Source organism: Oncorhynchus mykiss, chromosome 17, assembly GCF_013265735.2.
Source record: "Oncorhynchus mykiss isolate Arlee chromosome 17, USDA_OmykA_1.1, whole genome shotgun sequence".
Lineage (NCBI taxonomy): Eukaryota > Metazoa > Chordata > Actinopteri > Salmoniformes > Salmonidae > Oncorhynchus > Oncorhynchus mykiss.
The window spans coordinates 15,332,994-15,356,109 of NC_048581.1; the positions used below are offsets into that span (position 1 = coordinate 15,332,994).

Below are 23,116 nucleotides of genomic sequence, written 5' to 3' on the forward strand. Positions count from 1 at the left end.
CGACACAGCTGAAACCCTGTTGCAACTAATAGAATCACCTGTGTGTCTGCTGTGGCATCACTTCCTCCTGTGGATCTCCTGTAATGAGGGACAGAGTGAGTTCTGCTCTGTAAGTAAGTAAGTTGATATATTACAAATACATTTTAACAGTTTTTTTTACCTTTATTTAACTAGGCAAGTCAGTTAAGAACAAACTCTTATTTACAATGACAGCCTAGGAACAGTGGGTTAACTGCCTTGTTCAGAGGCAGAATGACAGATTTTTATATTTTCAGCTCAGAGATTCAATCTTGGTTGCAAGTTCAACGCTCTAACCACTAAGCTACCTGCCACCCCAGGTGGCCTCGTGGTTAAGGGCATTGGGCCTATAACTCAATGAAGGAATTAAGTTAATAACAAATCAGTGTGCTAAGGTGAAAGAATAAAACAAATATCTATTTTCACTCACCTGAAGCACATGAATCCAGAGAGACAGAGGATGAGAATCAGAACAACCACTGTGATTCCTACAGCTGCAGTCAGAACTGATATTTGTTTCCCTGTAATATAATACAGATCATATGAGAACATGTTATTATGAAGTGAAAATGAATATACAGCAATACAGGACATTAATGTAATACTTGTATATAGAAGCCTATGTATAGTTATAAACCAAAGTGTAATGAGGCAAACTAGAAGAATATACCTTGAAACATCATTTCTTATTGAACATCATTTTGTGTTGAAGTATTGAAGATGTAACTTTACCTGCTACAATGATCATCAGAGCTGTAGAGTTCATAGATCCTCTTCTATTCTGGGCCTCACAGTAATATTCTCCTCTGTCCTCAGAGATGATGTTAGTGATGCTGTAACTCTGTCCTGATGCTTTTGGTGAGGTTACGTTCTTCTTGTACCAGGTGTATTTGTCCACAGGTGGGTTGGCATCACTGCTGCAGGTCAGAGTCACTGAACTGCCCTCCACTATTTCACCAGAGGGACTGACTGACACTGAGGTGTTCTTTGGGCCATCTGGTGTTGAAGATGACAGAACAAATAAGAACACATATACCATGTAAGGAAGCAAGAGATGATGTAAATTAGTATAGATTAGTATATTACACTGACATGTAGAACCATGTATTACAGAGATGATGTAAATTAGTATAGATTAGTAAATTACACTGACATGTAGAACCATGTATTACAGAGATGATGTAAATTAGTATAGATTAGTAAATTACACTGACATGTAGAACCATGTATTAGAGAGATGATGTAAATTAGTATAGATTAGTATATTACACTGACATGTAGAACCATGTATTACAGAGATGATGTAAATTAGTAGAGATTAGTATATTACACTGACTGTAGAACCATGTATTACAGAGATTATGTAAATTAGTATAGATTAGTATATTACACTGACATGTAGAACCATGTATTACAGAGATGATGTAAATTAGTATAGATTAGTATATTACACTGACATGTAGAACCATGTATTACAGAGATTATGTAAATTAGTAGAGATTAGTATATTACACTGACATGTAGAACCATGTATTACAGAGATGATATCAATGACTTTCACTGTGATATATCAACACCCCATGTACTCACATCTGACAGTGAGAGTCTCTTCTGGAGAGAGGATTCTCTCTAAGCCTTCTACAGCACAGGAGTAGTTCCCTGCATCCTCACTGCTGACTGGGTCTAGGATCAGGCTGTTATAACTGGTGACTGGGTCTAGGATCAGGCTGTTATAACTGGTGATTGGGTTGGTCAGACTTTGTCCGTTCTTGTACCAGATGTAGGTGGGGTTGAGACTGACTGTACATTTGGTTCTACATCTCAGCGTGACTCTCTCCCCCTCTGACACAGACGTAGGATCCATCTCCAACAGGATATCTAAGAGGAAACATCAGTCATATTTGACTCCCGACAGGCTTGTCATGTGATTAGACTTGTCCTATTACAGTAATAACTGTAGGTGAAGTATTACCTGTGACAGTCAACATCACACCAGGAAGGACAGAAAATCTCCCCTCGTTTGTTGTTATTAATCTGAATTTGTATTCAGCCGAGTCCTTTTCTGTCAGGTGTGTTATTGTCATGGTGTGGTGGTTCTCTGTGTTCCTATTGTACTCCACACGACCTGTATACTCTGGATATGACCTGAGATCTACAGGGTCTTTCTGTGTAAACCAGAATGAACCTTGTTCTATATAACTAGTGGGATGAGTGTAAGAGCAGGATATGTTCACTGTGGAGCCCTTCAAGACACAGATTCTCCTCTTGGTGTAAGTCACCCTCCAGCAGTTGTGACCCTGAACACCTGAAAATACATGAAATAGTTTTGTTCACACATACCTTGAAGTTAGAAAATTGCCTTACTTGGTTATAAAGAAAGGTTAGCTACAAATTATCCCTATAGAATCCAGACTCACACACTGCAGGAGAGCGGAGATCCTCATGGCCTTTAACAGCACAGGAGTAACTCTCTGTTTCAGAACTCCAGACAGAGTGTTGTTGGGAAGTGAGCCAAGCAAGAGACTGTCCATTCCTGTACCAGATGTAGGTGGGGTTGTCAGTCAGAGTACAGGTGGTGCTACAGGTCAGTGTCCTCTTCCCTGCCTCTGTGTCAGGAGTCACCTTCACCTGCAGGTCTGAATGAGAGTATATAAAAACACACTTTCTGGTTTCCTTCTGTAGTTGATAAAATGACTCTACCAGACTTAAAGATAACACAGTCTAACCTGTGGAATATATGGTAGTGCAAGGCAGGTCCTCGGATGGTATCAAGGAACAAATGCTTCTACTGGTGTAGGTCACCCTTAAGCAGCTCAGAGAAGAAGTATCTGGAACAAATGATGAAGCACATGATGATGATGATGTTGACGGTGATGGTGAAGATGGTGATGATATTAGCTTATTTGTATGATTCTCAGTATGACTAACATGTTAGATAGTAATGAGCTATAGTTACTTATAAATCAGCAATCTGAATTGACTGAAAATATCAAGTCTGTTTACCATAAGAGATGAAATCTCTGGAGGTAAAACTCTGGAGGTAAATCACAACACTCACCCACTGTGACTTCAGGAGAGCTGAGTTTGTCATGGCCTCTTAAGGCACAGGAGTAGCTGTCAGAACCTCCTCTACTGACTGAGTATTGATACTGGGAAGAGGAGTCAGAAAATAGATATTCTCCGTTCATGTACCAGATGTAGGTGGGCTTGGGGATTTCAGTTAGAGTACAGGTGGTGCTACATGTCAGTGTAACCCATGATCCTTCTGTCACTGTGCCAGGAGTCACCTTCACCTGCAGGTCTGAATGAAGAGAGAATAACAACATAAAAAAACAAACCTCATCATTTCAACCTCCAACAACTAGAGATAAAGTAGTGACAGTATATCATAATGTTCTGTAAGTGTAGTATTACCAGTATATCATAATGTTCTGTAAGTGTAGTATTACCAGTATATCATAATGTTCTGTAAGTGTAGTATTACCAGTATATCATAATGTTCTGTAAGTGTAGTATTACCAGTATATCATAATGTTCTGTAAGTGTAGTATTACCTGTATATCATAATGTAAGTGTAGTATTACCAGTATATCATCATGTTCTGTAAGTGTAGTATTACCAGTATATCATAATGTTCTGTAAGTGTAGTATTACCAGTATATCATAATGTTATGTAAGTGTAGTATTACCAGTATATCATAACGTTCTGTAAGTGTAGTATTACCAGTATATCATAATGTTCTGTAAGTGTAGTATTACCAGTATATCATAATGTTCTGTAAGTGTAGTATTACCAGTATATCATAATGTTCTGTAAGTGTAGTGTTACCAGTATATCATAATGTTCTGTAAGTGTAGTATTACCTGTGACAGTCAGAGTTGTTCCTGGGAAACTATGACCCCAGTCAAAGTTGTCTGTTTTAAAAGTGAAGCGATACTCAGCTGAGTCCTCCTCTCTCAGATCTGTGATTCTCAGGGTGAAGGGACCTCTGTATGTTCCAGTGTACTCCACACGACCTTCATACCCTGGATCTGTGGTTAGGTCTTCAGGGGTCGACTTATCACTTCTAAACCAGAATGATGATGTGGTGTTATAAAAACCAACATAAGTACAGGATATGTCCACTGTTGACCCCTTCAGGGCACAGATTCTCCTCTTGGTGTAAGTCACTCTGTAGCAGCTCTGACCCTGAACACCTGAAACACAGTGACATAACAAGAGGTCAACTGGATTCTATTCTCAGTTCTTTCTATAAATGCTAACAGTTCTCATAGTGAAACCAAAACACACAGAGGTTAAACAGTATTACAGTATGAATGAAATAAACACTCACACACTGCAGGAGAGTGAAGATCCTCATGGTCTTTTACAGCACAGAAGTAGCTGTCTACAGCATTAGGGAGGACTGAGTAGGGTAAAGTTCTCTCAGTTACAACCTGTCCGTTCTTGTACCAGATGTAGGTGGGGTTACCAGTCAGAGGACAGCTGGTGGTGCTACAGGTCAGTCTCTTCCATGTTGACATCCGTGAATAAGGAGTCACCTTCACCTGCAGGTCTGGAGTAGACAACATCAACCTGAATCCCCTGTTGTCTAGTGTCGTCACATGATGCAATACAGTATATAGAATGTTACCTGTAACAGACAGAGTGACTCCAGGACTGCCAGTATATAGAATGTTACCTGTTACAGACAGAGTGACTCCAGGACTGCCAGTATATAGAATGTTACCTGTTACAGACAGAGTGACTCCAGGACTAACAGGATATAGAATGTTACCTGTAACAGACAGAGTGACTCCAGGACTGCCAGTACATAGAATGTTACCTGTAACAGACAGAGTGACTCCAGGACTGCCAGTATATAGAATGTTACCTGTTACAGACAGAGTGACTCCAGGACTAACAGGATATAGAATGTTACCTGTAACAGACAGAGTGACTCCAGGACTGCCAGGATATAGAATGTTACCTGTAACAGACAGAGTGACTCCAGGACTGCCAGTATATAGAATGTTACCTGTTACAGACAGAGTGACTCCAGGTCTGCCAGTATATAGAATATTACCTGTTACAGACAGAGTGACTCCAGGACTGCCAGTATATAGAATGTTACCTGTTACAGACAGAGTGACTCCAGGACTGCCAGTATATAGAATGTTACCTGTAACAGACAGAGTGACTCCAGGACTGCCAGTATGTAGAATGTTACCTGTAACAGACAGAGTGACTCCAGGACTGCAAGCATATAGAATGTTACCTGTAACAGACAGAGAGACTCCAGGACTGCCAGTATATAGAATGTTACCTGTAACAGACAGAGAGACTCCAGGACTGCCAGTATATAGAATGTTACCTGTTACAGACAGAGTGACCCCAGGACTGCCAGTATATAGAATGTTACCTGTAACAGACAGAGTGACTCCAGGACTGCCAGTATATAGAATGTTACCTGTAACAGACAGAGTGACTCCAGGACTGCCAGTATATAGAATGTTACCTGTAACAGACAGAGTGACTCCAGGACTGCCAGTATATCTCCATCTGGTCTGGTCTGTTATAAAGCTGAACATGTACGTAGCTGAGTCACTCTCTCTCAGGTCTGTGATTGTCAGGGTGTGGCCATTCTTCTTATCTCTATGGTACATCACACGACCTTTGTAGTCTGGGTCATCACTCAGACTCACAGGATTCCCCTCAGCATTATTTGTTAGGAACCAGAAGGTTGTTGTGACTGTACCACTGGGATATGTGTAAGTGCAGGACATCTCCACTGTTGACCCCTTCAAGGTACAGACACTCTGAGTGGTGTATGTAACACTCCAGACATTCTGACTCAGTACCACTGAAACACAGTTAGACATCACAAGGATGTTACATTAAGTTCAAGGTCTTTTGACTCACACTAAAACTTTGTTCCATAGTTGAGACATTGATACTCTTTGGTTGAGTGTGAATGGAAACCACAGATAAGCTTCACTCAGTGAGATGAGAAAGACAACTGTTTAAAATGGAGTGGAGACGCCAAATGTGTCGACAGTAGAACATGAACATGGTTATGCTTTTAGAAATGTCTGTAGACTGATAAACAGAGCAACAAAAAGATAAGAATGAGACCATACCTGCTACAGACCAGAGAAAGACCACCAACACACTTCCTGCTGTTCTCAAGGCCATTGTTGCATCTCCCACCCTGCAGTCCTAGAAACATAAACAACAACTCTATAGCTGGTGAATAACTCCACCTGATACATTGAAGTATAAACTGTAAATGGGGTACAGGGCCTCATTACTGAAAATGAACCAGGCTCGTATTGTGTTGTGATGTATTGTGCTATATGGTTGTCTATGTGAATACTGTCTGTCTGTAATGTGTGTGATGTGTTGCATGTCTGTCTACATCTGTCTATTTAAGATGACATGATGTATGATGCAAAACAATGTCCTAATGGATACAGTAAAGTAATCATCATCATCAACAACAATCTCTTATTGAACAGATCTGACTAAAGCTTGGCAGTAAACACATATTTTAAGGGGGTAGCTCAGCTTCAATATTGCAGATAGATTGTGGCTTCAATCAATGTAATTGTCTGAATCTTTTCCAGTTCCCTATTTATATTTTTTGTAAATATATACAATATATATCAAATATAAATATATATATATACATTATATTTAATATATATTAATATATATATATATATATATATACAGTATACATCATATATGTCATATAAGTCCCTTTTTCAGGACCCTGTCTTCCAAAAATATTTTGTAAAAATGCAAATAACTTCACAGATCTTCATTGTAAAGGGTTTCAACACTGTTTCCTATGGTTGTTCAATGAACCATAAACAATTCATGAACATGCACCTGTTGAACGGTCGGTAAGACACTAACAGCTTACATACTATCGGCAAAAACTTAGGACACTAAAGAGGCCTTTCTACTGACTCTGAAAAACACCAAAAGAAAGATGCCCAGGGTCCCTGCTCATCCTCGTGAACGTGCCTTAGGCATGCTGCAAGGAGGCATGAGGACTGCAGATGTGGCCAGGGCAATAAATTGCATTGTCCGTACTGTGAGACGCCTAAGACAGCGCTACAGGAAGACAGGATGGACAGCTGAACATCCTCGCTGTGGCAGACCACGTGTAACAACACCTGAACAGAATCGGTACAAACGAACATCACACCTGCAGGACAGGTAAAGGATGGCAACAACAACTGCCCGAGTTACACCAGGAATGCACAATCCCTCCATCAGTGCTCAGACTGTCCGCAATAGGCTGAGAGAGGCTGGACTGAGGGCTTGTAGGCCTGTTGTAAGGCAGGTCCTCACCAGACATAACCAGCAACAGCGTCGCCTATGGGCACAAAGGGTGAGGGCTAGGGCGATTCCCCCCAGAAATGTCTGGGAACTTGCAGGTGCCTTGGTGAAAGAGAGAAGTAACATATCACAGCAAGATCTGGCCAATCTGGTGCAGTCCATGTGGAGGAGATGCACTGCAGTACTTAATGCAGCTGGTGGCCACACCAGATACTGACTGTTACTTTTGATTTTGACCCCCTCTTTGTTCAGGGACACATGATTCCCTTTATGTTAGTCACATGTCTGTGGAACTTGGTCAGTTCATGTCTCAGTTGTTGAATCTTGTTATCTTCATAGAAATATTGACACATGTTAAGTTTGCTGAAAATAAACGCAGTTGACAGTGAGAGGCCGTTTCAGTTTTTATATGTATTTTTTGTAAATATATTTTCCACTCAATGATCATGCTGCTGCTCCCCCTATGGTCATTCCACCCCACCCCCTCTACAGCCTCCACCCCAATGGTCATGCTGCTGCTCCCCCTATGGTCATTCCACCCCACCCCCTCTACAGTCTTTACTCTGCCTCCACCCCAATGGTCATGCTGCTGCTCCCCCCATGGTCATTCCACCCCACCCCCTCTACAGTCTTTTCTCTGCCTCCACCCCAATGATCATGCTGCTGCTCCCCCTATGGTCATTCCACCCCACCCCCTCTACAGCCTCCACCCCAAGGATCATGCTGCTGCTCCCCCTATGGTCATTCCACCCCACCCCCTCTACAGTCTTTACTCTGCCTCCACCCCAATGATCATGCTGCTGCTCCCCCTATGGTCATTCCACCCCACCACCTCTACAGCCTCCACCCCAATGGTCATGCTGCTGCTCCCCCTATGGTCATTCCACCCCACCCCCTCTACAGCCTCCACCCCAAGGATCATGCTGCTGCTCCCCCTATGGTCATTCCACCCCACCCCCTCTACAGCCTCCACCCCAATGATCATGCTGCTGCTCCCCCTATGGTCATTCCACCCCACCCCCTCTACAGCCTCCACCCCAAGGATCATGCTGCTGCTCCCCCTATGGTCATTCCACCCCACCCCCTCTACAGCCTCCACCCCAATGATCATGCTGCTGCTCCCCCTATGGTCATTCCACCCCACCCCCTCTACAGCCTCCACCCCAAGGATCATGCTGCTGCTCCCCCTATGGTCATTCCACCCCACCCCCTCTACAGCCTCCACCCCAATGGTCATTATTCATCACTGCCAGAGTTATTATCTATATAGTGCTAGTTCTATTTCTGTTGTTTTCATTTCCATTTTTCATCATTTTATTTCACTAGTCCTGCATGTTGAAGTCTAAGACGTTCACTGTACCCTGCAATTACACCTGCAACCCTGTGCATGTGACTATTAAACAATCTGAATCTTTATTATTTTCCCCTTACCCCACCCCCCCCTCCTCTAATTGGAGTAAACTAATGACAAACACAGACAAAATGTTGTGTTACTGTCCTGGACCAAAACAGTTATTCCCATTCAAAATATGTTTTACCTAACCACTAACCCTAATCTTAATCCTAACCTTAACCTCTAAACCTAACTCTTCAACCTAATCTCAACCAAAAATAGCCTTGTTACTTGTGGGGACCTGTGAAATGCACCCACTTGTCCAACTTTATTTTACAGTCCTTGTCAGGACTTCTAGTCCACACAAGGATAGTAAAACCATACAAACACACACACACACACACACACACACACACACACGGCTATACTTTGACTGTGGTTTAGGATTGCATTATTCTATGTGTGGTGAGGTCTCTTGTGAATAGGAAGCATTTCAGTGTAAATTGAAAATGGACGAAAGTCAGCAGTTTTATTTCTTATGTTGAGGAGTGGACCTACATTTTTAAAACAGGCAAAATGTGACTAAAACCCATCACTCCTCATCAGCTGCATCATAGTGCTACTGAAGGTTCCAGTGTTCTAGACAAGAGCTCCTCCTACTGGCATCTCAACATTACTGCACCATCCTCTCTTCAAACAATGTCCTTATACATTTGGGTAGTAATATAATGCCACGGTGATATTCTGTTACACTGAATGTGTCCCAAATGGCACCCTATGTGCCCTGGTTAAAAGTAGTACACTATTTAGGGAATAGGGTGCCATTTGGGAAACACCCACTGTTGGCCATTGTGTTTAGTACTGGTACCTAATAATAATGTCCTCAATAATGTTGGGTCAATAACAACATAATAAACTAATGAAACACAACACTGGCTAGTACTTGACCAAGTCACATTTAAGCACACAAACACTGATGTCTATAGTAGTATTAGCCACTATCATATTCTGTTACACTGTTGACCCTTATGTACAGCAGAGGAGGCTGGTGATAGAAGGAGATGGTGCAGCAGTGGACTATTTTGTGTTTTTTATGCTGGTCTTAACTTTTTTAGTTCTTAATGTCTCTGCCATCATTTCCTGTGGCCAGAACAGCTTCTAAACATCAGAACAGTGATCACTAAAGTTGATTTGGATGAACATTTCTACTTCAACGAGTCTGCAACTTTGGAAAACAAATGGTGCTATTTGGAACCTTAGAGGGTTATTTGGCTCTCCACATAGGAGAACACTTTGAAGAACCCTTTATCTTTCCAGGTAGAACATTTTTGGATTCCATGTAGAACCCTTTCCACAGAGGGTTCTACATGGAACACAAAAAGGTTCTACCTGGAACCAAAAATAATTATATCTAGAACCAAAAAGGGTGCTCCTCCTTTTTGAACCTCACCTGTGCTCCTCCTTTTTGAACCTCACCTGTGCTCCTCCTTTTTGAACCTCACCTGTGCAACTAGGGGCAACAAAACTCTAGTTCACCTATACTCTACACATGCATAAAAAGCCCTCCCTTTGGCAAATAAGAACATATCTTTATCCTCCTGCTTTCTGCCTACAAGCAAATACTCAAACAGGATGTGCCAGTGATGCGCTCAATACAGAAGTGGTCCGATCAGGTGGATGCTAAGCTACAGGACTGTTTCACTAGCACAGACTGGAATATGTTCCGGGATTCATCCAATAACATGGAGGAATTGACCAAGTCATTCACCGCTTCATCAATAAGTGCATCGCCGACATTGTCACCACAGTGACCTACAGACGTACCAACCAGAAGCCATAGATTACAGGCAACATCTGCACACATCTGCAAGGCTAGAGCTTCCGCTTTCAAGGAACGGGACACTAATCCAGATGGTTAAAGAAATTCAGCTATGACCTCCGATGAGCAATCAAACCGGAAACGCGCCAATACAGGACTAAGGCTGAATCCTACTATGCTTACAAAGGGAAATCCAGCCGCGAGCTGCCCAGTGACACAAGTCCACCAGACGAGCTACAGTAAGTTACTTCTATGCTCGCTTCGTCTATTATCTATCCTGATGCCTAGTCACTTTACCCCTACCTATGGGGCAGCAGGTAGCCTAGCGGTTAAGAGCGTTGGGCCAGTAAAGGTTGCTGTTTTGACTACTTGAACTGGCAAAAGTAGTCCATTCTGCAGTTCTGCCCTTGATCAAGGCAGTTAACCATAAAGACAAAACAAAAACTGTTTTTTTTACACATTTTCAAAAATGTATAACATACTGTTTTTGCATTAAATATTATGGAGTACTGTGTGTAGATTGATGAGGGAGAATAAACAATTGAATCCATTTTAGAATAAGGCTGTAACGTAACAAAATATGGAAAAAGTCAAGGGGTCTGAATACTTTCCGAATACACTATATTTTTATCTTTAACTCTGCATTGTTGGAAAGGACCCGTTTAGTCAGCATTTCAATACACCTTCACTGTGTCTCATGTTAATACTACTCCTAAACACAACCCACCATCACTGTCCCATGTTAATACTACTCCTAAACACAACCCACCATCACTGTGTCTCATGTTAATACTACTCCTAAACACACCCACCATCACTGTGTCTCAGGTTTATACGACTCCTAAACACAACCCACCATCACTGTGTCTCATGTTAATACTACTCCTAAACACAACCCTCCATCACTGTGTCTCATGTTAATACTACCCCTAAACACAACCCACCATCACTGTGTCTCATGTTAATACTACTCCTAAACACAACTCACCATCACTGTGTCTCATGTTAATACTACTCCTAAACACAACCCAACATCACTGTGTCTCATGTTAATATTACTCCTAAAGCTCTTACGAAGCATACACCTAATCTCTGTTACTCTCAATCTTACTTTAGGCTATTTTCAAACAAGTCTCCACAACAATCTATTGCTGTCAGAGTCCTTAAAATACCATGCTAAAATATTATATGTGTAACCCCATGTACAATACTGTATCAGATTAAACTCGCAGAAATACATCTACAGAGGATACTGTAAATAACAGAAAAACAAAACATACATTACAATAGCATGGCCATGCTCATAACAGGATACAGAAGTTCATGGATACAAACAAATGATAAAATAAACATATTTTAAGATATAGTCAAGCATACTTACAGAGTGAAGGGGAAATGTGTTGCAAGTTAACTTACTGGAAGTCTATATAAATAGACAATGAGTGTGAGGTTTGAAGTCTGGTTGACAACTTTGAAGCTGTCAGGGACAATAGAGTTGAGTAGAGGGCGTACTTGCTTCAAAGCCTGTTTTAGCATGACTAAAGCCATTTAATACACCATTTCAGTTGGTATGAAGACTGTTATTAAACTTATGGAAGTTGAAGATATTAACTACTTTAATATGGAAATAGCCCTCAATGGTGCTGCTCATTCTGTCACAGAAGACATCATGACAAAGATGTCAAGATGTACCTTCTATCCAACTCTATGTCAGGGACCAAGAAGCTTATGCAGAGAGGGCTTCCTTCCGCAGTCACTCAGACAGTGTTCGAGAACATCAAAACTGATGTATCATGGGTAAATTGTGACTGACTGAATGATCTATAAATAATATTGAGTAGTTATTCATCATGCAAGGTGATTTGTAAATCTCGACTCGCCTATAAAGTCGGCTGCAATGTCGAACACTCCCACATTTACAAAAATCCCATTCAAGTCACGGGACTGATATTAAGATTTCACAAATTAACATTCTCTCATCATGTTCAAATCATCTGGAAGTGACTTTGTTGAGCTTCACAACGCATTTTTTAAAACTTTTGATTGATTTTGAAATGATGTGCGAGAAATACCTCTTATCAGTCACATGACGAATGGGATTTGTGCCACGAATGCTAAAACGTTAGCAAGTGGAAACAGTGTCAGGGGAAACTAAACCAAAGCAGGGACTGATGTCACACCATGTTCATAGACTGCTGAAAGGGAAGGGAAACCAATGTGTAATTTTGTAATTTGGGTGAACCTTCAAGATATGATAACAATATATTAGTAAGAGAATAGAGGTGTAAGGTCTGGCTTTGGTTTGGTGCCATAGCTCTTTAGTCCATGTTCTGTGGTGGTTCTCTTCAGTCCATGTTCTGTGATGGTTCTCTCAGTCCATGTTCTGTGATGGTTCTCTTCAGTCCATGTTCTGTGATGGTTCTCTCAGTCCATGTTCTGTGGTGGTTCTCTTCAGTCCATGTTCTGTGGTGGTTCTCTTCAGTCCATGTTCTGTGGTGGTTCTCTTCAGTCCAGGTTCTGTGGTGGTTCTCTTCCGTCCAGGTTCTGTGGTGATTCTCTTTAGTGCAGGTTCTGTGGTGGTTCTCTTCAGTCCATGTTCTGTGATGGTTCTCTTCAGTCCATGTTCTGTGGTGGTTCTCTTCAGTCCATGTTCTGTGGTGGTTCTCTTCAGTCCAGGTTCTGTGGTGGTTCTCTTCCGTCCAGGTTCTGTGGTGATTCTCTTTAGTGCAGGTTCTGTGGTGGTTCTCTTCCGTCCATGTTCTGTGATGGTTCTCTTTAGTGCAGGTTCTGTGGTGGTTCTCTCAGTCCAGGTTCTGTGGTGATTCTCTTCAGTCTAGGTTCAGTGGTGGTTCTCTTCCCTCCAGGTTCTGTGGTGGTTCTCTTCCCTCCAGGTTCTGTGGTGGTTCTATCAGTCCAGGTTCTGTGGTGGTTCTCTTCCCTGGATGGTCTGATGTTCGAAGTGCTGTGCGTCTCTCTGAAGAGATGTGAACGTGTCACTGTGGGGGATTTTCACACTCAGAGAGACAGCGACACAGGAAACACAGTATGAACACTTTACACACTGCTCTATAGTATTCTCTCTCACTTCTACTTTCTGTGTTCATCTCTCTCCTCTGTGTCTGTCTTTCTCTCACTCACCCACTCACTCACTCACACAAACAAACACAAATACTATATACAAAATAAACACATTCATGAATATGTTATAACATACCTACTGCCAGAGTGTCTGGTCCTCATTTTCAGTGGTGTGTGTGTCCCAGTTAGGGTCAGGATGGACACTCTGTGGAGAGAGAGCTGTGTCAAGGTACAGGGAAAATAGTAGAAAGAGACTATTGTGACACAGTAAAAAATAAAAGCAGTAACTTATCAACAGGTAGTGTGTTGATAGAATGACCATCTGTAGAGCATCTATCCAGACTATCCAAATAAAGTGACTAAAACACTATATCACTGTAAATCCCTTTATCACTTAGTATTCACTCTAATGCACAGATGGAAGAAATCCTATTCTATACAGACAAATACAAACCAAGACAATTAACTGAACTAAATGGAATTCAACAGTTTAACTATATTGAATGTAACTGTACCTGTGACAGTCAGAGTGACTCCAGGATCACCACTATATTTCCTTACGGTCTGATCTGTTATAAAGCTGAACTTGCACAGGACATTGTTGCATCTCCCACCCTGCATTCTTAGAAACATAAACAACAACTCACTCTATAGCTGGTGAATAACTCCACCTGATACATTAAACCAGTCCAGGGTCCATATTCACAAAGTGTCAAAAAATAAATATATATATATATTTAATGATCTCGCCAACCGTACTTACAGAGTGAAGGGGGAAAGATCTTGTACAGTGAGTCAACTTATCGTCGTAGCTGTGTATAGAAAGAAGAAGTGTGATTTTAGTGACTGACACATTGTGAAAGTAGCCTAGTCAGGGATTTAAGACAACCACATGCATCAACAGCATGTCAGAAAGGGATGTACTGGATGCACTGCTAAAGACTGCATAGCTATTTACATTTCTTCATTTGAGGAGATGAGCCTACATTTTTTAAAGGGGCTAAATGCAGCCCATTTTCAACATAGTCTTTTCTTTAAATACAGATCCACAACAAAGTGTTGACTGTTCTATATGGTTTCTTAATGTGTTTCCTCAAAAGATGTGACCCATCACTCCTCATCATCTCCATCAAAGTGCTACTGAAGGTTCCAGTGTTCTAGACTAGAGCTCCCCCTACTGGCATCTCAACATTACTGCAGCCTCCAGTCTCTCTTCATATGTCCCAATCATGTCCTCATCCACTTGGATCAATAACAAAATATCAAACTGGTAATAAGGTGCCTGAGACTGAGGTCCCGATTCCCAACCCTTTCCCAAGTGTGCAAGTTCACTCTTCCCGTCATGGATTTAAAAGTATGAGACTGGTGTGAACATTGGAGTTTCCATATTTGTTAGCTGAATCCATATCATCCACACATTCTATGTCTTTGGCAGAGTCAGGGAATCTGACGAGGGATTCACATTTTCTCAAAATGTATTTTCATCAATGTTTTTTTTTTCTGTGATTGACACTCAACTAGTGAATTCAGACAATCCGATCAGAGAGCGAAACATGCAAATCTACGATGCTCACAAGGTCTACTTCGGGGAAGAAGTGGGCGGAGTCAGGTCTACTTCGGGGAAGAAGTGGGCGGAGTCAGGTCTACTTCGGGTGGGTGGGGGGGATGGGCGGAGTCAGGTCTACTTCGGGGAAGAAGTGGGCGGAGTCAGGGGAGGATTCAAACAAAAGATGGCAGCAGCATAAAGATACAAATGAAAATACACCAAATAAAATGTCAAATAACATTTAAAATGTAAAGAAATGTAGACAGAATAAACCAACCATGTAAAGATACTGTGTTATTAAGAGATGACGTTGGACTGGCATATGAATTCAGTGAACTAGCCATCTCAGTTGGCTTGTTAGCTACATGAAGCAGACGTTGTTCAGTGATACAGAAAGCTAGCTAGCCAGCTAGAAGCTAACTCTGTTACCTCTGACATTCAAGTGAAGTGACTTCCATAAACTGGCATTTTTGTGCATCACACAGCTGCTCTGGACAAAGTGGATTGTGAACTATACGGTGCTTTGCCGCTGAATTACAGCAGCATTTTAATGATTTGTTTACACTTCACACATTAGTAATGTTGTGATGAAAGTAATAAGAAACATTGCATCAAGCAGAATTACTTTCTGAATTTTGAGGCAAAATTGTGCTATAAATTTGTCATAAAAACATTTAAACAAATATATTTTTTTAAATATAGCAAACTCTATGTAAAGTGTATAGAAACTAATTTAATTTATTTGGGTAATAGACAACCAAATTTACAAAAAAAAATGTAAGCTAGTAGCATGATACCCTAGAAAGACTCGCTGCCAATGGTGCTTTAACTTCTTGATTCTACTTGAGACGCATATGTCTCAACTAGGCACCTGGAAATGCAAATGCGCTACGCTAAATGCTAAATGTACTCGTTAAAACTCAAACCTTGATCAAAATTCACAAGCAGGGTATTGAATTAAAGCTACACTCGTTGTGAACCTAGCCAACAAGTCAGATTTTTAAAATGCTTTTCGGCGAAAGCATGAGAAGCTATTATCTGATAGCATGCAACACCCCAAAATGCCTGAATGCGATGTAAACAAAGATATAGCTTAGCCGGCGCAACACAAAACGCAGAAATAAAATATAAAACATTCATTACCTTTGACGAGCTTCTTTCTTGGCACTCCTATATGCCCCATAAACATCACTATTGGGTCTTTTTTTCGTTTAAATCGGTCCATATATACCCAAAATAGCTTTCTATGGAAGCTGTGTCATTCAGAAAAAAACATCGTTTTTAAACGCTGCGTCATTTTTTTAAATTAAAAAAGTCGACGATAAACTTTCACAAAACACTTCGAAATCCTTTTGTAATCCAACTTTAGGTATTAGTAAACGTTTATAATCTATCAAAATGATTACAGGGCGATGTATATTCAATAGCTCCTCGTCTGCAAATCAATGGCTGCCAATGTCCACATTCACAGCATCCTGGTGGAGACTGGAAGAAACGGAATCCAGATAGTTGGATTTTCCAACAAAAAATTCAATTGAAAATGACGACAATGGCGACATCGTGTGGAATTTGTATGAATTGCATGCAGGTCGATATTAAATTTTGTCCTCTTTTAACAACCCATGGAAGTGACTTATGGAAATTATTTTTAGCTTTCAAAGAGCAGTTTTTCTTGCGTTTTTCAATGAAACACACGATCTGTTATAGTCACAGCCGTGATTTAACCAGTTTTAGAAACTTCAGAGTGTTTTCTATCCACACATACTAATCATATGCATATACTATATTCCTGGCATGAGTAGCAGGACGCTGAAAAGTTGCGCGATTTTTAACAGAATGTTCGAAAAAGGAGGGGGTAGAAGTAAGAGGTTTTTAACAAAGTACTGAGTAAAGGGTCTGTATACTTACGTAATGTGATACTTCCATTTTGTATTTTTAATCAATTTGCAAACCTTTCTAAATACCTGTTTTTGCTTTGTCATTATGGGGTATTGTGTATAGATTGATGAGGGGGAAAAAAATATTGATTCAATTTTAGAATAAGGCTGTAACATAACAAAATGTGGAAAAAGTCAAGGGGTCTGAATACTTTCTGAATGCACTGTAAATTATTAGATACTATTATAAACCAGGTAGTTTAGGTCCTGGATGCTGATTGGCTGAATAAGCATTTATTTCACATACAGTATATCAGACAATAGAACACTGGTATGACAGCAAAATATTTGTTTACTTTTTTTTATGTTGGTAACCAGTTTATAATAGCAATACGCCCCTCGGGCTTGTAGTATATGGTCAATATACCACAGCTAAGGGCTGTATCAAGGCACTCTGCGTTGTGCAGAACAACAGTCATTAGCCGTGGTACAGTATATAGGTCAATATACCACGGCTAAGGGCTGTATCAAGGCACTCTGCGTTGTGCAGAACAACAGTCATTAGCCGTGGTACAGTATATAGGTCAATATACCACGGCTAAGGGCTGTATCAAGGCACTCTGCGTTGTGCAGAACAACAGTCATTAGCCGTGGTACAGTATATAGGTCAATATACCACGGCTAAGGGCTGTATCAAGGCACTCTGCGTTGTGCAGAACAACAGTCATTAGCCGTGGTACAGTATATAGGCCAATATACCACGGCTAAGGGCTGTATCAAGGCACTCTGCGTTGTGCAGAACAACAGTCATTAGCCGTGGTACAGTATATAGGTCAATATACCACGGCTAAGGGCTGTATTAAGGCACTCTGCGTTGTGCAGAACAACAGTCATTAGCCGTGGTACAGTATATAGGTCAATATACCACGGCTAAGGGCTGTATCAAGGCACTCTGCGTTGTGCAGAACAACAGTCATTAGCCGTGGTATAGTATATAGGCCAATATACCACGGCTAAGGGCTGTATCAAGGCACTCTGCGTTGTGCAGAACAACAGTCATTAGCCGTGGTACAGTATATAGGTCAATATACCACGGCTAAGGGCTGTATTAAGGCACTCTGCGTTGTGCAGAACAACAGTCATTAGCCGTGGTACAGTATATAGGTCAATATACCACGGCTAAGGGCTGTATTAAGGCACTCTGCGTTGTGCAGAACAACAGTCATTAGCCGTGGTACAGTATATAGGTCAATATACCACGGCTAAGGGCTGTATCAAGGCACTCTGCGTTGTGCAGAACAACAGTCATTAGCCGTGGTACAGTATATTGGTCAATATACCACGGCTAAGGGCTGTATCAAGGCACTCTGCGTTGTGCAGAACAACAGTCATTAGCCGTGGTACAGTATATTGGTCAATATACCACGGCTAAGGGCTGTATTAAGGCACTCTGCGTTGTGCAGAACAACAGTCATTAGCCGTGGTACAGTATATAGGTCAATATACCACGGCTAAGGGCTGTATCAAGGCACTCTGCGTTGTGCAGAACAACAGTCATTAGCCGTGGTACAGTATATAGGTCAATATACCACGGCTAAGGGCTGTATTAAGGCACTCTGCGTTGTGCAGAACAACAGTCATTAGCCGTGGTACAGTATATTGGTCAATATACCACGGCTAAGGGCTGTATTAAGGCACTCTGCGTTGTGCAGAACAACAGTCATTAGCCGTGGTACAGTATATTGGTCAATATACCACGGCTAAGGGCTGTATCAAGGCACTCTGCGTTGTGCAGAACAACAGTCATTAGCCGTGGTACAGTATATAGGTCAATATACCACGGCTAAGGGCTGTATCAAGGCACTCTGCGTTGTGCAGAACAACAGTCATTAGCCGTGGTACAGTATATTGGTCAATATACCACACCCCCTCGAACCTTATTGCTTAATTATACCACTAGTTATAATATACGGGTCCAGATATACAAGGTCTTCTTGGTTCTGGGTTTGTTGTTTTCAGTTCTTGGTTCTGGGTTTATCAGGTCTTCTTGGTTCTGGGTTTGTTGTGTTCAGGTCTTCTTGGTTCTGGGTTTGTTGACTGTACTGTAGAGAACAGAGGGATCCTCCTCAGCTGCTTGTTCCACCGTGGACCTGGAGAAAGAAACAGACGTTAAACGGAAAGTGAGTCCCAAATGGCACCCTACTCCCTTTTTGCATGCACTACTTTAGACCAGTAGTGAACTAAATAGGGAATAGGGTGCCATTTGGAATGCAAGCAGAACAGTTACTCAAAACCATCATCACATCACTCCTTCATTATAGACATGTCATAGTAACTGTCTTGAGATGTAAATTGTTGAGTTTGTAGTTTCAGGAAATGCCATTTGGCCTGAAGAATGGCCCTGGAACCTTTTAGACATTAAAACTGCGACTTTTCAAAGTGTTCACTGTCACACCATAGTATGCCCCTAGAGTTCACCATAGAGTTCAATGAAATGTCACTTGACATGAAGATTTCTCCTTCAACCCTCAGATAGTGATGGAGTTATCAGGGAGCAATGAGGGGTCACTAGGGGTCAACTGTTTTGCTTATTTTAATGACATCATTGTCCTCTCCTCCAATAAGCAGCAGCATATGAATGGCCTTGATGCTGTCTGTGTGTTCACATGTTCTATATAGTATAGATTCTATGTTGTTGTAATGGCAGAATATGCTCACCAGGTGGCAGCACTGGGGAGGTTGAAATTCACAGCAGCGTACTGGACATCCTCATCCTCTTTCTGGGGTTGAAGCAGTTGGACGGTGGAGTACAGAGGCACTTCCTGGTTTTTGGAGTGAGAGACGTGGACGCTGGCGAAGTGAATGTCATCTTGGTCGACGGTGGCCGCTGTCTGTGCTGCAGTAGGGGTGAAGGCCATGCCTGAGATGTTGTCATACACTGGACTAGAGTCTCCCTGATGGAGAGAGAGAACAGACAATATAAATAGACCTGGGGACAGACAGCAAGAAGCGTGGAAATGTCCCACAAACCAATAAAAACAATCCTACATCTGTTTCAACAGACTCACCTGTCTATTGCCTGCCGTGTGTCTTGTGTCAGAGGTGGTTTTGGAGACCTTCTTCCTGTTTTGTAAATTAGTGAGTGAATGAATATATTAATAAAGTAATGAAGATAATAAAGTGAAATAATCTTTAAAATATGCATTTTCACTCACCTGAACCACATGAGTCCAGAGAGACATGAAGCCAGTATGACACCCAGAACAACCACTATGATTCCTACAGCTGTAGTTAGAACTGAGGTTTGTTTCTCTAAAAGATAATATAGATGATATGAGTACAGGTTATTATGAAGTGAAAATGAATATACAGCAATACAGGACATTAATGCCATTATTGTATGTAGAAGCCTATGTATAGTTAGAAACCAAAGTGTAATGAGGCAAACTAGAAGAATATTACCTTGAAACATCATTTCTTATTGAACATAATTTTGTATTGAAGTATTGAAGATGTAACTTTACCTGCTACAATGATCATCAGAGCTGTAGAGTTCATAGATCCTCTTCCATTCTGGGCCTCACAGTAATATTCTCCTCTGTCCTCAGAGATGATGTTAGTGATGTTGTAACTCTGTCCTGATGCTTTTGGTGAGGTTACATTCTTCTTGTACCAGGTGTATTTGTCCACAGGTGGGTTGGCATCACTGCTGCAGGTCAGAGTCACTGAACTGCCCTCCACTATTTCACCAGAGGGACTGACTGACACTGAGGTGTTCCTTGGACCATCTGGTGTAAAATACATTGTATTTATTTATAGCAACATTTGTGTTTAGTTGAAATAATTTATAAATTATTAATTCAGAGCAAAAGAAAATGTGAAACAGAATCACTAAAAATAATGATGACATTGTGGTAATGCACATTCAGGGAAATGGATGAGTCACGATCGTGTGGAGAGACGGACCAAGGCACAGCATGATTGGAGTTCTACATCTTTATTTTTAGTGAAACTTAAAATAAACCAAGAAACTAACAACGACCAACAGTACTGAGGTGCAACATGAACTCACTCAAAAACAATATCCCACAATGCAGGTGGGAGAAAGGGCTTCCTAAATATGATCCCCAATTAGAGGCAACAATTACCAGCTGCCTCTAATTGGGAGCCACACAAACCAGCCACATAGAAAATAAATGACTAGAACACCCCCCTTAGTCACGCTCTGACCTAAACAACATAGAGAACCGAGGACTCTCTATGGTCAGGGAGTGACAGGATGTTACACACTAAAATATGTATTGATAGATATATTTATGTGTAAAACAATCTATTCTATATTCAAGTATCAACATTGTCAGTAAATCAAACTGGACATTAAAATCCCAAATGTACTTACATGTGACAGTGAGAGTCTCTTCAGCAGAGGGGAGATCCTCATGGCCTTCTACAGAACAGGAGTATCTGCCTGCATCCTCACTGCTGACTGAGAATATGATATAGACAGGAGAGTAGGTGTTGCTGTTTGGTATAGGCTGTCCATTCTTATACCAACTGTAGGCTGTGATGGGGTCCAGTGTACAGTTGGTTCTACATCTCAGTGTGACTTTCTCCCCCTCTGACACAGATGTAGGATCCATCTCCAACACAACATCTAGAGTAAAAGGAACCAAATCATTATTCTCCTCCTATATATGTCCTATTATGTGAAATATTATATTTGTTTTTTTCCCTGTTACATAACACTGCAGTGTCTGCATGACTGCCCTTAAATAAGGTAATTACGGTCATTCATTTGATATATTTAGACAGGACAGTCAACAAATAATTTCCACTGTTTTCCAGGAAGTCCTGAGTTCCATAGAATCAATAAAACAGATTAAAACACAACATTCTCATTAGCATACATACAAAACAACACTCACATTACAGCTATCTAGACATGTGTCATAGATGTGAGATGTGTGACAGATTACCTGTGACAGTCAGGGAGACAGGTGAGCCAGAAAACCTTCCTCCAGATGTTATGAATCTGAACCTGAACCCAGCAGAGTCACTCAATCTCAGGTCTGTGATTCTCAGGGTACAGTCACTCTCCTTATCCCCAAGGTACTCTATATGACCCTCATACCCTGACACTGAGCTCAGATCTTCAGCCTCCATACCAGACCATTTAGTAAACCAGAAAGCTTGTTTGATCTCATGATAACTGGGATATGTGTAAGAGCAGGATATGTCCACTGTTGACCCCTTCAAAGCACAGATACTCTGATGGGTGTAAGTCACTTTCCAACACTTCTTACCTGAAATACAAGACCATATAACACCTTTATACAATTCTTAATTACAACATCTACTGTATACACTTATGCTGTCACGTTCCCCAGCAAGAAAATCTCAAATTTAAACAAAACAGAAATGGGAAGTAACAAAAGAGTCACTGACAAAGACAAAAATGAGACCAGTGGGCTCTGAAAGACACTCATGGGGGAGTCCATTGAAAATGTACTATCAACAACAACTGGAACAAAAAGACATGAGCACCACAACATTTACCCAAGAAGAGGCAAACAAAATAAAACCCCACAGTTGTAACACATTCTGACTAACGAGTGACACCAATCAGGGCACCTCACCTCCAAGTACAAATGAAAATATATAAATAATAATGTTTAAATCATATCCTGTGAAAGTAACCAGGAAGTGACTATCATTAAGCTTTGTAGTTTTTAAACTTTTGTAGTTTTTTTCATGGGTCTTCAGGGCTCAAAAATGTAGTGCAATGGTGTACAGGCACAACAACATATTGACAGGTATCTGGTAGAAGTAAATTCATCCATTAACTGCATTTTCATGAATGTGATTATATATCTTGAAGTCCATTCAACACTGCGTGGCAAAGCATACGGAACTAAAGCAGAAGTGGACGTCACATTCACAGCAAATTCAATAATGATCGTCTGACAACCTGAAACAAATGTTGTATGTAAAAGTCCACACTCACACACTGCAGGAGAGAGGAGATCCTCATGGCCTTTTACAGCACAGGAGTAGCTGTCTACATGACTAAAGGAGTCTGGGTACAGGCTGGAAGTGTCCTCCTTTACTGTGTGTC

General features: G+C 41.1%; 2 protein-coding genes across 2 annotated transcripts in view; both read right to left on the reverse strand.

Annotated features, from left to right (window-relative positions):
- LOC118940323 (Fc receptor-like protein 5) overlaps positions 1-14,292 on the reverse strand; it is a 29,535-nt gene extending 15,243 nt beyond the window's left edge. Inside the window, exon 1 of the mRNA XM_036949070.1 lies at positions 14,250-14,292. The gene's annotated coding sequence lies outside the window, so the exon portion shown is untranslated. The remainder of the gene's footprint in view (positions 1-14,249) is intronic.
- LOC118940092 overlaps positions 1-23,116 on the reverse strand; it is a 149,995-nt gene that overhangs the window by 44,583 nt on the left and 82,296 nt on the right. The window contains exons 20-23 of the mRNA XM_036948328.1: positions 3,883-4,215; positions 3,077-3,319; positions 2,745-2,846; positions 2,436-2,654 (exon numbers count right to left, since the gene is read on the reverse strand). Of these exons, the coding sequence (XP_036804223.1) occupies positions 2,436-2,654; positions 2,745-2,846; positions 3,077-3,319; positions 3,883-4,215 (897 nt within the window). The remainder of the gene's footprint in view (positions 1-2,435; positions 2,655-2,744; positions 2,847-3,076; positions 3,320-3,882; positions 4,216-23,116) is intronic.